The sequence below is a fragment of the Tetrao urogallus genome, assembly GCF_951394365.1.
Source record: "Tetrao urogallus genome assembly, chromosome: 1".
NCBI classification, from domain to species: Eukaryota; Metazoa; Chordata; class Aves; order Galliformes; family Phasianidae; genus Tetrao; species Tetrao urogallus.
Window position 1 is genome coordinate 86,725,200 of NC_136813.1, and position 16,254 is coordinate 86,741,453.

General features: G+C 37.5%; 1 protein-coding gene across 1 annotated transcript in view; it reads left to right on the forward strand.

Moving 5' to 3' along the window:
- The window catches only part of DSCAM (DS cell adhesion molecule), a gene marked incomplete at both ends in the record, with an annotated part of 449,568 nt that overhangs the window by 75,972 nt on the left and 357,342 nt on the right, over positions 1-16,254 (forward strand). Inside the window, one exon of the mRNA XM_079539395.1 lies at positions 4,779-4,925. Within this exon, the coding sequence (XP_079395521.1) occupies positions 4,779-4,925 (147 nt within the window). The remainder of the gene's footprint in view (positions 1-4,778; positions 4,926-16,254) is intronic.

The following is a 16,254-nucleotide window of genomic DNA, read 5'->3' on the forward strand; positions in this document are numbered from 1 at the left end:
CGCCTTTTTCATGTCTCAAATGGGCTTGGGGAGGGGGGAAAGTTCGGTGTTTTGAAAAGTAGTAGCAATTGTAAATCAAAGGAGTTAAGGTGAGAAGAATAACCTCAGAAATCCTTATGATTATTACGTGAAATAGTGTATTCTTTTTCCTTTCTTCCTGATTCGTTTTTGCTTTGGTGGTGAAAAATTAGTTTTCCAAAGATCATGATCAGCTGAGCTGAGCAAAAATGAACCAGAAATGAAATTTTTAATCAGACCATGCTTACTGATTAAAAAGCTGTGAGAGATAAGGATGTAGTCTTTGGGTTTTTTGAAACAGTTGGGGAAAAAAAAAAAAAAGTAAAATGCTTGGCTGATCATGCCTCTTCTTAGGTGCTTGTGTTGAGTTGTGCCTTCTTTTGAGGAAGAAGCTTGTGTCCTTTATAATAACTTAGCAAAAGGTGTTGATGAAAAGTCAGCACTTGGTGTTTGAGCTAAAACATGCAAATTGGCATAATGATTTGTATCTGTTTTCTGTGCTGACTGTATGCAGTCTGAGTGAATAAGTAGGGAACTACAGTGGGATCAAAATCAGGCCTTTTGCTGCAATATGTAAACATGATTGCATACTTTCTGAAGGTTTTGTCTACCCACTTCAGTTAATTAAAATATTCAAACAAACAAAAGCTGCTTTGGAAGCTGACCCTTGCCTAATGCAAATCCTTATAGCCTTTGTTGGTGGTGGAACTGTGAGTCTTTTCTCAGAAGTGTCTTTTCTTTTGAGATACGCCTTCACAGGATTCATGGAGGGATAACTGTGAACAGTTACTAAGTAGACTTGACTTGACTTTATCATCTTATGTGGGGATTTATTCTACTCTTTTTAACAATGAACTAACATTCAGATATTTGAAGTTTGTAGGAAATTGGAAGGTAAACTGAAAAAAGAGATTTTAAGAATTTCATTTATCTTATTCAAAATTTAGTGTGAAATAGTGCTTATTTTCTTTTACAAGAAGTGACTATGATAACCAAGTTTGCATGTTACATGTATATGGAATTCCTGTAATGACTTATGCTTTCCCTGAAAATACTTTGTTGTTCACAGACCAAGAAAGATTGAATTTTTTTCAGCTGTGGGGATAACTTTGATGGATTTGCTATCATTACATCTGGCAGAATTACATTTTATGAGAACATATTTTTGTCCTTTGCAATTTGTTAGTTGGGATAGCAATTTTTCCCAATATACTGGAAAATATTTTGGCAGCTTTTTCTTTTTTGAAATGTTAGTTTCCAATATTTATATTTCTTAGACAAATAATTTTGTTAGCTATGATTTAATGCTCATTCAGTTGGAGAAGCATACAATATAGATGATAGGATATGGCTATATCTGTTGCACAGCTTTCAATTTTTTCATGGAACTCCAGAAGTCTTCCAATTCTGCTTGAGAAATGAACTTTCCAAATGGAAGCAGGATGTGCAAAAAGGCTTTACAAGAAGTATGAGTTCTGCTCCAGAAGTAATGCCTCCTATTTTTATTACGTTCGCCCATTATGTCAGAGGTGGATATTGGTGATATGGAAATAGATGTTGAAACTTCCCACCAATATTTCATTATGTTTTGTTGCTATGTGATAAATGGCAGCAGAGGGGCAGTCTGACAAAATGAGATCTGACATGGGAGTGTGTGTGAAGCAAAGGCATGTCACTGTATATCTCCATGCAGAAAAAATGGCACCCATTAGCACTCATTGATGGTTGCTGGACATCAGTGTAGACCAAACACTGCATGTGAGCACTGCGAGGCAGTGGGTGATGCAATCCAGCAGTAGCGACAACAGCAGTAAGTCACCTCCACCAATACAGATTTTTATGAGCATGGCATGGAGGCTCTTGTTCATTGCTGAATGAATGCAGAGCTAGTGGTGGTAACTAAGTTGACAAATAGTGTTTTGTAGCTGAGAATTTGCTCTATGAAATAGTGATATTGTGCTCTTTTTATCTGTTGTAGCTTCCACGAAAATAAGTAGGAGGCATTACTTTTGGAGCAATGTTCCTTGACTCACTTTTAGCCCCCTTTCTTCTCCTTTTTGGCCTCTTACCTTTGTTCCATTCATTTGAGATGCTGCTTCATGTGGATAGCGTGCAACTTAGGTAACAAATTAAACATGTTCCCTTCCTTCTTAAGAAAAAGGCTGGATGTTGTGCTGAGGGACATGGTTTAGTGGGAGCTATTGGGAATAGGTGAATGGTTGGACTGGATGATCTCTTAGGTCTTTTCCAACCTTGGTGATTCTATGATACTATGATTCTAAGAGCTAGTATTGTGCTCTAGAGCTCTCATTGGGCTTGATAGCAGATAATAGTTACTAGTGAGTCTTACCTTGACTAATTCTCTGTCACAGGAAGCCACAGGAAGATACAATTTTTGAGGAAATTTCTTATGCATATTAATAATTCATTCTCAGTCAGCTTGCAAAAGCCTGAAACTAACTTACTTCCTTAAGATATAAGAGTATGGCATTTATAAGATTTCAAACTTGCAGATGATTGTATTTGTGTTTTTTGAATATAACTATTACACACAATGATCTCTTCCCCCCTCTCAAAAAAGAAAACTAGCAACTAAAACAAAGCAGAAAACAAATGACAATAAAACAAAAACCAAAGAGTCAAACCCAAACTCAATCTTCTTCCAAGACAATCCTGCATGGGAATAGAGGTGTGTGTGTGTATGTACATATATTAGTAAGAAGGCTGAATTTCTCGTATAAACTCATGATTCAGAGAGCTGGGATTTTCAAGATGATCAGCAAGTCTTTCATGGGAGCCATTTATCCTTTGGAAATAACTGAGGGCATCTCTGAAACCACAATAATGTAAACTTTTCAATAAGAAATAAATAAGTCTCATTCTAGTTTTTGTGCCTCACAGATACTTCCTGTTGGCTTACTGAGATGATCAGCTGGGCAGTAAGATTTAAAAATTTGGCAGATTTTCAAAGTAAGAGATCTTTAGCAATGTGCTAGTGTATTGCTGCTAAAATGAAAAATAACTAAGGAGCTGCTTCATGCCAGGGTAGCCACAGTTGTGACATTATTATTAAAGGTGCTTATAATATCTGTTCTGCCCAGAGTGTACTTACAGTGGAGTTAAGAAATTCAATTTCTGATTCAAAATTTTGAATCAGTCTTTTGTTGTTGTTTTGTTTTGTTCAAATTCAGTGAATGATTGCATTGTAGAAGGTGGATTTGTCTTGATTTTATTTTAAGCGATATTTAGTTAATCATTAAATGCATTTACTTCTTTTTAGTGTTTCTAACTGCTCTGTTGATACATCCTGTTTGGGATTGAGACTGGGATAGAGAGCTCCATTCTTTCTTTCTGCAGTGGTTGCACTGGTCGTGAAAACTTGCTACTGTTTGCATTTGTGAAAAACAGTTACATTCTAGTATGCTGACTTCTTTTTTTCTTTAAAGACATTGAGTAGGAATGACCTTTAAAAATTCTAGTGCTCCTGGCATGTATCTCTTCAGTCTAGAGTGAATGTGGTTAAGTGTAATGGGTAGAGCATTGTACGTGATTGTGGGCAGGGTATATGGGCAGGAAATATCACTGTAATATGGCAATTTCACATTGCTAATTTGGTTATATTGCTGTGCTGGAGTTGCCAATAATTTTTACTTTCAGACCTATGCATGCATTAAACACATGTGTCATTTTACCTTGTTTTTTGCTGAAACTGTTCCTCACTTGACCACTGTCTCTAGCTCCTTAACTACGTTGGCTGTGGTAATTTATTTTCTTGCACCTTGGTCTTACAATACTGTACAGATTTTACATTAATGCTTGTCCTTCATTTCTTACCCGCTTAGATGCTATCCCTTACAAGCGGTACTACTTCTCTCCTCTGCCTTCTTCTCTGTTAACCACTGCTTACAGATTTTCACCACTCCTTCATTGTGTTGTTTCAATGTTAGAATTTTCCTTCTTTCCACTTATCTTACCAATGTAGTTTCATGTTTTTTGATTAATGCTAGTTTCATTTTTCCTGTTCCTTTTTCTTCTATTTGGCTATTAACTTAATTTTCTGTTTGCTAGTCAAATCAGATCCTGGATCTTAATGCTTCCGTATGTTTTTAAAACAACTCCCAGTCACAGCTACTGTTTTCTTATCACTGTCTTATTTCTCTCCATGCTGGCAATTAAATGTGGTTCTATCTTACCTGCTATAATTTCTCTGTGTTTCTGAAACACTGTTGTTGTTGGTGGGTTTTTTTCTTTTTCTTTTTCTTTTTTTTTTTCTTTTTTTTTTTTTTCTTCTTCTGTCACCTTCATTGATTTTCTCCTTTGTTTTTCACTTCTTCAAAATCCTAAATGACACTGTCCTTCTCTTCTACCCTTTGGATGCCTTTTTTACCTACAGTAATTGCATGTAATTTGTACTCCTGGATAGAGTAGAAAACCATTTGTGATGATAAATATGGCACGAGAGACAAGAGAAGTAACAGAAGGTGTAACACAATTCACCCGTAGAGTTTTGCAGTAACTGCATATTTATTTCTCCTTGTTACCAGAACTAGGAGAGGAACACAGAAACATGACGAAATACAGATTCTGAGTAAATAGAAAGATCTGGGAATTGTACTAATTCTCAAAACTATTAGTCCTGCAAAACCGTCATTTAAACACATCAAAAAAATCACAACCTGAGGAATCTTGATGGGGGAATTTTGTATTAGATGGGATGTGTGGTTATGACTTGCTAATGGAACCTACTCCTTTCTTTTCAGTTTTACGGGAACCCTATACAGTCCGTGTGGAGGACCAGAAAGCCATGAGAGGCAATGTAGCAGTGTTCAAGTGCATTATCCCCTCCTCTGTGGAGGCATACATCACTGTTGTCTCATGGGAGAAAGACACAGTCTCGCTTGTCTCAGGTAGGCTCTTATGATTTTCTTTCTCAATTGGCAATGGCAGAAGTGGTTGCTGTCTTTTCCCCAAAATACCTGCTGTTTACTTTGAGTCAGTTGTAGACTCGTATGTCACCCTTTCAGTAACATATTTCATATTAGTGTTGCTGCATCCTTATGACTGTATGTGACATGAAGGTTTTAGACAGCCTGGCTTTTTCTAACATGCTTGAGGGGATACTAACATGGTTTTTGTTTTATACTAGATATAAAATCAGCTTCCTGGTCGCTGTGACAATGGGCTTGTGGTTTAACTTTGATAAGAAACCCTTACATGCCAAATAAATTTGAGTGTCATAAAGCATGTGTTGAGTTGTACTTGTTTTTCAGTAATAGTGTTACTCATGGATTAGAAGAAATTCTGAGTCTAAATTTTGTTTGGTTATCTTTAAATGTGCTGTGTAACTGGTATTCATGCCTTCATAGTATTTTTTTCTCTAATACCTTCATAGTTAACTCTAGAGGCTTAAGCACGCTGTGAGCAGTGCTACAAGGCAAAAAAATTCAAGTACAGCAATAAATTCCAAAAAGTTACATGCATCAATTGCCAATGTGAGGCAGTGCTCAAGAAGTATAGGGATTTCATGCAAAGAATATCCAACATTATAAAGCTTAAACGTTTTAAGAAATTCACAAGAGGCTGTATGTATGCATAAAAGTATTTTCACTGTGGTACGCATCCAAATTATATATTACACTCAGCACTTCTGTTGTTACTCATACAAATGATTTAAATGCAGAAAGTTGAAGTATATTTTTTCAGGGCAGTGAAGAATGGAAGAAGTAGTTTAAGTTGAATGTTGCTGCAGAGTGTATTTAAGAATGTATTTGTGTTTATGATCCTACAGTATTTAGAAATATTTTTGCACTTCTCAGTGCATTAATAATCTTTCCTTTCCTTTCTGACAAATGTGACATTGATGAAAATATGTTTCTTTATGACTCATGTTCTAGATTTTATTTCTCTATGTAGTTTACTGATTCCTTTGATTCCTTGTGTAAGCTTTTTTTTTTTTTAAAAAAAAAAAAAATTCTTTTGGGAGTTATATTCCATGTAGTTCTCTAAAGATTTTGTAACTATTTAAGTACCATTTAATTCATGATCACTTGTCCTACACTTGTGGCACACTGTTTAAGTTTGTCAAATCCACTTTGTTGTGCTTCTGTATTTTGATCAGGCATATATTTTGCCCATTTGCCACTGGGCAAAATAAGCATTGCCACAAATAGGTTTGTTGTATCTGTATTGTAGGATTCACCAACAAACAACCAACACTGAAAGTTCATAGTTAATAGACAAGTAAGCTTTCCATTATTCTATTCGTAATGGTACAGAACTGTGATTAAGGTTATCTAATACAACAGTGGATGAATGTATTTATTTCCTTTTCTGACAGATGATGCACATACATCTGCATGCGAAAGAAAAGAATGTGTATATGTACATGGTTAATTACCAAAATATTTTCTCAAGTTTATTCATTCTGTAATAAAATATGCCTGCTTTCTTTTCGGGAGTCAGGATAAGAAGACACAGGTCTATAGGGAAGAAAGCGTGGCATCTCTGCAGACCATTGTGACTACTATGTTTAAAATAGTTTATTTCTGGTTAATCTATCTTGATTTTTATCCTTTAAACTTTTGGGGGATAAACGTGCATAATGAAATTTAGGTCTATGTACTTGCATCTTTTTTTTCTTAATGCCACTTCTGACTTCGGTTGACTAAGCTACAGACATTAAAAATCTATTAAAACACTTTGAACACTTAAAAACCGGTTTTAATTATCTCACAGTCCCGTGATTTGACAGTTATAAATCTAAATGGAGATAAAATAAAACTCATTAAAACCTGCTCTTAAAAATCTCTGTTTAATATATTGGATCACGTTACAGAAAAGATTTAGTTTTAGAGATGAAATCACAAGTTAGATTACAGGTTGATGCTACCTGATGTGCAAGGGCAAAAGTGAGATGGGAAAATATTTCTCTAGTGTAACCAGAATAACTGCTAGATTAGTTTGTTCACCACTTAAATGCAGGTTGATAGTGAGCCTGCATGTATTTCATAAAACCATTGCCTTGAGTTTTACTTATAATAAATTTTGCAATAATCTGGCCATGAACTCAAATGGTAGATATTGATCAAGCTTGTCTTCTTAGAATGCCAGTGCTGATGAATAGGGTACTAGACCTAACACAGCTATTGAGCTGTTTTCTACTAAATGATCAATGTTCTGAGGAAGTGCATATCCCTGCTTATACAGTCATTATAAGTAAGTCAGGGCTTTTTTTTTTTTTTTTTTTTTTTTCCAGTGGAGAAGCTTCATATGAAAGTAGTACACAGACAAACTTCTGAAAGTCTTAAGTCCCAATGTAGTAATTCCAAGTATAAATTAAATATTTCATACATCTGTCTGTGTGTAGTCCAGTTCTGGCTACTAGAACAGTGAGATTTTTGAACCAGAATCTTTTCTTTCAACAGTTTCTTACTGTTTTAGATGTCATTTCTTTCTGTGGAAATCAAACATTTCAAATAAAAAGCAAATTTTTTTATATTTCTTTACAGCAAAAAAGCAATAATTAAACAAACAAACAAACAACAACAACAACAAAAAAAACACCCAAAAGAACTAGTTTTTAGAAAGTGGATTTAAGGGGCATATTCCTTAATTTTTTTTTAAATTATCATTTATTTATTTATTTTGACATGGCAGAATACAACTGCCTTTGTATTGTATGCTTAGTTTTCAGGGAGCGCAGCGGAATTTAGTAATTGAGGTATGTAATAAAAATGCCTGGGCAGCTGAACTGTATGTTGTGCCTCCAGGTTGTCGCAAATTGTGGGTTGAAACCTAGTAAGACATGAAGCTAAACTATTTCCAAGGGGTGTGATGATAGATCAGGCTTCTGCTCAATGAAGTGGAAGGTGGCAATGTGGTAAGCCAATAATATTGAAGTCCGTGAAATATCCATGTTCAAAGACAGCTGTGGACTAAAATAGTGTACGTGTGTCTGTCTCCAGGGAAATGATCAGGTAGCTGAGATTTGAGGTAGCTGAGCTCCTACACTTTGTATTTCTATACGATAGTAAATCTGTGGCTAAAAAACATTTTCAGGATGTCTTCTTGGAGCAAAGGTAGTGTGGAAAAAGAATTTTAAATCAAGTCAAGAGCGATCGTTAGGATGAATCTATTCTGGGGAAAAATGGAAAACATCAACTCTCAACAATAAAGAGACAAATAATTTCATGCTAGGAAGAACCATTTTGAATAATTTTTAGATTAATTATTCAACTATCTCTGCTAAACACAGCTGTGCTGCACATCGTCGTGATAGACACATAAGAACAGCAGCAGACATGCAGTTATCAGTCTATTAGAAATGCATAAAATGTATAACTGTCTCTGTGTCTCTTACTAAAACGAATCAGACATTTCAGTGGTGTGTGTCTTTCCTAACAATTTCTTAAGTCCCAGTAAAATAGAAAACCAACACTAATTTTGAGATGTCTTCGAGGGCTTAGAAAGTGCAAGTTATCACTGCGCAAAGATCTGCTGCTGTATCTTCAGAAGCCATTTTCAACTCTTGTCTAGAGAGTTCTGTGTTGTCAGAAGACTTTAAACAGAGTCTGAAATTCATGTGAATTATAAATAGTGTAATGATGTGCAGTTTTCTGTCCTGTATTTGCATCAGTCACCAGCTCTTATTCTTTTTTGTTAGATGACACTAAATATAAAAGCTTAAATAATCCTCTAATGCTGTATGACTGATAGCTGCATACATGTTGCTTGTAGGTCAAGTTTCTTTCTCACTCCTTTACGTACCATTCCCAAAGAAATAGTCTTCTTGAATCAGCGTTGCTTTGATCTTGTAACCTCTGGAAACAGTACAGGTCCTGCAGGACCAAAGAATGCATCAAAGCATTTCTTGCGTCCAACAGTCATAAAAACAAGGGGTATAGTATAGAAATGTGTCATGGTGCAGATTGTGCTCCTGCTGCTGTTGAGCAACTGTGAGGCAGATGGGAGACTGGCGCTTGACTTGTAGTAGTAGTTATTCTTCACACACAAAACTGTGAAGCTGGGATGGAGAAGAAGGCAAAGACAAAATAACTGTTGATTCTGCTTTGTCTGAAAGAGCAGAGTCCGTTCATGTGTTAATTAGCTCCAGAGAGCAAAGAATGAGTGTGGGTATAGAGGAAAGGAGAGCAGAAAGGGGTTATTAAAAATAAAGGTTGGTATAAAGGGATAGAAAAAAGGGAAAGGAAGAACAGACAGAAACAAAGGGAAAGACTGAAGAATAAATTTTGGTCTTTCATTGAATACTGTGATACTGTGTTTTCTATCTGGATTCCTCCTGTCTTGGTGCTGGTAACTATGAGATGAGTTTTTCCATGTCTCTGAATAGCTTCCTGCCAAGGGCAGGATCATGAATAGGTCATGCCCTGACCTTTCTGAATTCCCATTTTCCTGTCTAATGACATACCTTGCAAGAATCTGTCCAATTTATACACAAAATACAACTGCTTAAAAAAGGCAAAAAAAAAAAGAGAGTTGAATAGTAACGATAGTGCACAATGGCATATTCAAATCTGCACAGAAAGAATAGCAGCTCAAGTGAAAGGTGTGTAAGCATGAATGGAACACAGCTCCCTGAAGGGTTATGACTGACGTGCAGATGACAGCCGATGAGCCTTTCAGTCAGCACCCTTTGAGTGGGCCAGAAATTAGACACACTGGACGACGACTTGAAATGTCATTGTTGTACAGTGACCTCCATTTGATTTAATGTGTTACATTATTTATTTACACACCATTCCTCAAATCTTGTCTTAAAAGGCTCGGGGGCTGTTGGATCTCCTCCTGCACAGAGGGCTTTTCTGAACTGCTGTGTTTTGCAGCAAGCACCCGGTGTTTGCCAGAAGTTAGCTTGCGGTGGCATGAGCAAAATACAATTATGGTTTCTGTTTACACTGGCGTTGGAGATTACAGTGGTGATTCTGTTTATACAGAGCATTCATTCTTTTTCTTTTGTTTTTCAGCCATGAAGATGGTATGTAGTGAGAGGAAAAAAAAGTCTCTAGAGCGAGTGGCCCTGTGTGCAAAGTCCCACACTTAGAATTATTTGATTGATGATGATCATATAGATTTTTTTCAGCCATTTGCTTGAGACTATGTCTAGGAGAGATGAGTTGTGGTCTTGATTTGGTTTGGTGTCTGGGCTTGCATAGGGTTGCTAATCATTCAGCAGGCATGTAACTTATTCCACTGACTGCTCTAGATGGAAGCTCTTTTCTAAGTCTGGGTGCAGTTGTATGCAGAGTACAAGTTTTTTTACACTTTATCAATGTACATATAAGAAAAAAGCTCTGAGTGTGAACTATCTTCTAACAGAAATACGGCAGGTGACACAGAAAATTAAGCAGCCAGCCTCCTGCATCTGCTGAGCTTACTTGACACACTGGAGAGCTACTGTGTGTAGTTTTCAGAAATGTTCAAATCAGACTATAGATATGTTCTTACAGTAGCGTGGATTTTAAGCTTTCTGAGGATGTGTTAAGTGCAGATGCCTATCTCTAAAGAAAATATACAGCTTCTTTGCTTTCTTTTTCAACAAAGCTGTTTTCCTAAGAGACTTACGAAAAAGTCATTTGCTACATTATTTAAGAAATGTCTTGTTACCTTATTTTTTCCAGAGAGCGCTGTTCTTTTGAGGAGAGTATTTCGTAATACTAGCAAGTGAAGACACTATAAACATAGCACTTCCAGGTTGTGCAAATATTTTGCACCCGCTATTTTGGCTTTTCAGGTTGTATATTAAGGAAATGTTCTCAGAAGCAGTTCTAAGGCAGTGGCACAGGCTGCCCAGGGGAGTCCCCGTCCCTGGAGGTGTTCAGGAGCCGTATGGATGTGGCACTGAGGGACGTGGGCAGTGGGCATGGGGAGGGAGGGCTGGTGGTTGGACTGGGGGATCTCAGCTGTCTTTTCCAACCCTAATGATTCTGCAGTTCACTGTAAACCAAAATTGTAACTGAACAAAGTGATGTACTTCTACTGTTCCTTAGAAGACTTTTCTTTAGGCTTCTTTTCAGGCTACCGTCCATGTTTGTTTTCCACGATGTTGCACTTGGAGTATTTTGATCAGGCTAGTCATCTAAAATTAGTGCTGGTGGCTTGAATGCAAGGGTTTCCTTGGCTTTGTGGGGGCAGCTGTTTAGAGTGATGAAAATGGAAAGCGTCTGACCCACATGTCATAGAATTGTGTTTTGGTAGTACAGAGGAAGATAGGCAGACCGTATGCAGGGGAGCATGCTGATCATGTAACCAGCACAGGGAAGCATGCATGTGAAACTGAGGTGTTAATGTTAGAGAGGCTATTGTTTCCCTATCGAAGGGATCTTTCTCATTGTGAATGAACATCATGGCTGCTATGAGGGTGTAGAACATCAGTGGGTATTTGTGACAGAAAGGAGAAAAACTTGTCTGAGCGGCAAAAAAACCCTTATGTTTTGCCTGAAGCAAAGCCAAAATGTGCTCAGGCTAGGGGTGAGATATGTTGTAATTTTTTTTTCCTCTGCTGCTCTGTTATGGATAGCTTCCTGCTACCATCAATTCAAAGCATCCTTTCCCTCTACTCAATTTAAGAACAAGCAAAGAAGCAAACAAACAAAAAAAAAAAGTCACAAGAGCCCTTCAATCCTTTCTCTATTTTTTTTTTTTTTCCCCTCAATCCTTTTTTTTCCTTCTTTCTACTTACTCAATTAATGAGCATGAAATCATGATTGGATTCAGGCCCCCTTCAGAATTACTTCTTGTACTCTTAGGAATAAATTGAAAAGAGAGTGTAAGAGGGGGATTGCAACTCTTCTTCCTGCTTTAGGGATTCAGCTACCTGGATGTTTTCCTTTGATATACATGTCCCTGTTTCTTTCTTTTCTCCTCTCTGTATCAGTGAGTGTATGTGTGTGTGTTTGTGTGTGTGTGTGTGTATAAACACACATATACTTATCATGGCTATCTATAGGCCCAAGGATCTGTTGGACCATGCATAACATTATCAAATCTGATGCCCTAACTGTTCTGTTTTACCACCTTGTTATTGATGTCGCCAGTCATGAAGAAGTTTCTTTCAGCATGGTTGAATTCAGTGGCACATTTAGCCTCTCACTGGAAAATATCTGTCACATTATTGTCCCTCCGGATGTACTTGAAGTTTCTTTCATTTTCCTGGGGAGAATCTCATTTTTTTCATCTGGCCAGATTTTCCTAGCCTCAATTCCTGCAATACTAATTCCCTTTGAGGTTTGTAAAACCTCTAAATAAATGCTGCCTACACTTTAATTACTGTGATGTTTACCAGATCTTTATTAAAGGCAAAATGAGAGCAGACTGACTGCTAACCTTCACAGGTATTTGCTAAGCAATTTCCGATTTCGTCTTTGCTCTTTGTTCACAATTCTTCAGGTTTTCCCTGAATTCAATATTTGAAGCAATATATATATATCACCTTGGTCTAATATGCAGGATTTGTGTGTGTCTGTGATATTTAGATAGCAAGACCTAGTGCTGTCAGATTTGGTAGCAATGGTCTAGGAGCTTGAACATATGCAAGTGAATCAGTGTGCTGATTTTTAGGTCTGATTCTGTTATTTCCTTTCAGTTTTATTTTTGAAATGGTGGTCATAGCATTTTTTTATACTCTGCTCTGCTAGTGGCATGTGACCTTGTCACCTTGTTGAGCAGTAATGGATAAATATATGACCAAATTAAGCACTGCATGCTTGGGATTTCCCAACAAAACCATGTCTAACTTGAGCAAACTGCCAATGAGCTCTGACAGTCTTGATGTGAGGGAACAAAATCGATGCATGAGAGTCATTCTGATGAATGCACTCTTTGCTGCCCAGAGCTCATTATGCCATAAAACTTTTGCCTGTGTATGTAGCTTAATTGAATTAAAATGTCAAAACTATCACCAGCCATGTGGTATTATTGTTGTTTTGAATACATCAAGGAGACTCCTGATAAGTGATAATGGAAGGAAAAGAGAAGTAGTGTGTTGTAGCAGCTCGCTGATTTCCAGTGAAACAACATTGTACATTACAGTGCTATCGCTGTCGATAAGTCTGCAAATTTTTGAAGGTAGATGGCCATACAGATGCTCATTTGCTTTGTCTTCCCTGTTGAGAGTCCAGTTAAAACTGGAAGGTTCATTAGAAGAATGACTCACTAGAAATAAGTGTAATGTCATTCTGGTAGATCTTGGATTAATTTCCCGTGACATCAGTGTCTTATTTCTGCTGCTTCACCTGCATTGCTAAACTATAGAGACATATTTTAAGAGTGGTATGCATGATGTTTCATCAGAGGAAGTTTTAGTTAGAATTAAGGACATTTTTACCATCGGTGAGGTTGGGCTGTGCAGTTGTGCTGTGGTGGTAGATTAAATCTGTTGGGATGTAGAAAGGTGGAAGATACAATAGCTAACTGTTGAAGTAAATAGTAGCTGATCCAGACTATTTGGTTATGCTAGACAAGTTAAAACTAGTGGATTTCTTATAGAAGTCAGAGTAAGAAAGATGAAAGATTGAACTGGTGAGAAGTTCATTTTTCCTACCAAAACCGAACTATTTTCACCAGGAAAAATTTCTGCAATTAAAATTGCAGTGCGTGTTTGTGTGGTTTGAAATAAACTCTCCGTGTTTTCACCATTTGCTCAAATACTGCCTGTACTGCAGAAGTTGAAATGCTTAGTGAAGGCCATGGAGACCAACGTGATGCCATGCTTTCAGCTGGCGGAGGAGTGTGATCCACAGACCTGTCAACAAAAGCAGGTCAGCGGGACTGAGCAAGGAAAAAAAATCAATAAATCTTTGAATTAATCATGCAACTGCCGGAGAGAATTGTGGGTGCATGCAATGAAGGATGTAGGTATATATCTATGGCAGCTTATTCTTTCCTGCCTCATTGTGTCCTTTCCTATCTCTGCAAGTTTTCTCCCCTTCCCCCATCTGAATGTTCCCATATTTATTCCAATGCCATCATGGAATAGTTGCTGCTTATTTTTAAGTGACTAGTTCAATATGAATCAAAAGAAATCCCTCTTACAATTCTCTCTCCACACTGCCACTTTTCTCACTGACTTTCTGCGCACTCAGTATGAATTAATATAGGAATTTCACCTCTGCATAAAAATAAGATTGTACATCTTGTGCAGTGAACTGGACCAAAAACAACTGCTGCTTCGGTGAACAGAGGAGTTAAAAATTCATGCCCATACTGCTGATGTCTCAGGTGAGTGGGCATCCTCCCTGATCCCTTTTGCAGCAGCACGGAGGAGGGTAAAGCAATGACTGGGATGGGGCTCAGCCCCACTCCTGGGTCTGCCACTAGGGCAGATCCCCAGGACAAGGTCCTACCCTGGCCTCACAAGCAGCTGTGATCAGTAAACATCTTTACTAAGGGAACATCTTGAGCCCTGCTCTTCAAAGCTGGGCTGTGGTCAGATGCAGCCACGAAGAACTAAAAAGGCAGCTCTGGAAGGAGAAATCTAACACCAGGGATATGCTTGAGAGGATTGTGAGGAATTCTGAATTAAAAAGACACATCCTCTTGGTATAGCTTTGTTGCTTCGACTCTATGCGTGGGTTTCATTCTTTCCACTTTGAAGGATACAGTTCATTGCAGTGTCCTGGAACTGGGCTCAATACAGCTTCCCCGTGAAAAAAAATCGGTGTTCTACTGCTGCTCCACTTCTGGCTTTGGAATTGAGAAAAGCTGGTGAAATAAATGCTCCAGTGCTTTTAAATCCTCACCTCCTCAGAAGATGATGCTCTCCTGCCCCTCCTCTGTGCCCAGGCCAACTTTCCAGCTCTAGAACTTGGTCGCGCTTCACCACAAGGATGTCTCATTGGCTCTCTGCCCGGGGATTCAATCTGGCTCTCTTCCAGCTGGGGAATAGCCCAGTACTGGGTGTTCGCTTTGACTGCAATTTCATTTTCCTCTTCTATCCATTGCTTTCTTTTTGAATAGATGGTGATATTCATAAAATCCCTGAGAACAATTACCCCCCTACTCGTGCGGGGTCAGGGTGGCACTGTTCAGGGATTACATATTCCTGCAGGGAAAAAAAGATCAGACATACAGCTCTCTTGTTTCTCAATTGCATACCTAGGGAATTTTTTTTTTTCCCAAAATGTTTTTCGCCCTTCCTTATTAAAAGATAGCACCAAATTCTTGACACACTTGGAAAACACATTTGAGTTCAGCCATGTAGTAGTTATTTTTTAATGTCTGTAATAAGGAGAGAAATAGAATAGTCTTCCAGGGACAGATAATTTTTTTCTTCCCTCTCTTTATAAAATATCCTCCCTAACTGCCTCTAGTTCAATGCTGTTGTGTAGTAAAACACCTTTGATTTTGAAGTGGCATATCCCATACAGAAGAAATATTTTATTTCCTAATGCTATTTCTGTAAGTGATCCCCCAGACACTGCCTGAGTGATAATAATGGAAAAAATCTTTCTCTGTGCTTTTTAGGTTTGCATTTGTTTTGTGCATGTGGTACCATTTTGTCTGCAGTGAGGTCTGAGAGTCCCTTCATGTACTGTATTTTCTTTTGATTTTTCACATCTTTCCTGACAGTTTTTCACTCAGCACATACAAGAAAAACATTTAATTAAAAACAACAACAACAACAACAATTCAAAAACTGAAATGCCGGAATTCATTTCTGGAAACATATAGCTATACTGTAAATAAAATGAAAGTGTATAAAACAGGTTTGAGGGGTTTTTTTTGTTTTGTTTTAATAGATTCTGTGTGAGGAAATACTGATTATAGTTACTGTGTTCTGACAGCAAATTCTGTAAAATAAACTGTAATGTTGTATTTAAATGCAGACATGTTATGGAAGAATCTAGAAAAACAAGGAGATTAATGAGCGACACAATCTTTTTTTATTCACTTAAGTGTTTTTATTTTTATTTCATAAATACACTGGATATTTTGAAATCTTTCTTGCTGAAGAGAAATTAAACATGAATTTTCTTGGAAAATCCACAGATTTTCCAATATCCATAGAGAAGGAGAAACAGAACTGTCCTTTTGAAAGTGGATGTTGTTGCTTCCAAAAAAAAAAAAAAAAAGCAATTTCAGGGCTATGAAGCACAAGTGCACCCATAAACATGAAGTGTTTGGTTGATGTGTGCTAAGCCACAGCATACATCTTGCGCTTCTATAGAATGAGGGAGAAAGAGGGAATCCCTCTAGATGTTATTGCTCCAAAAGTGTTTT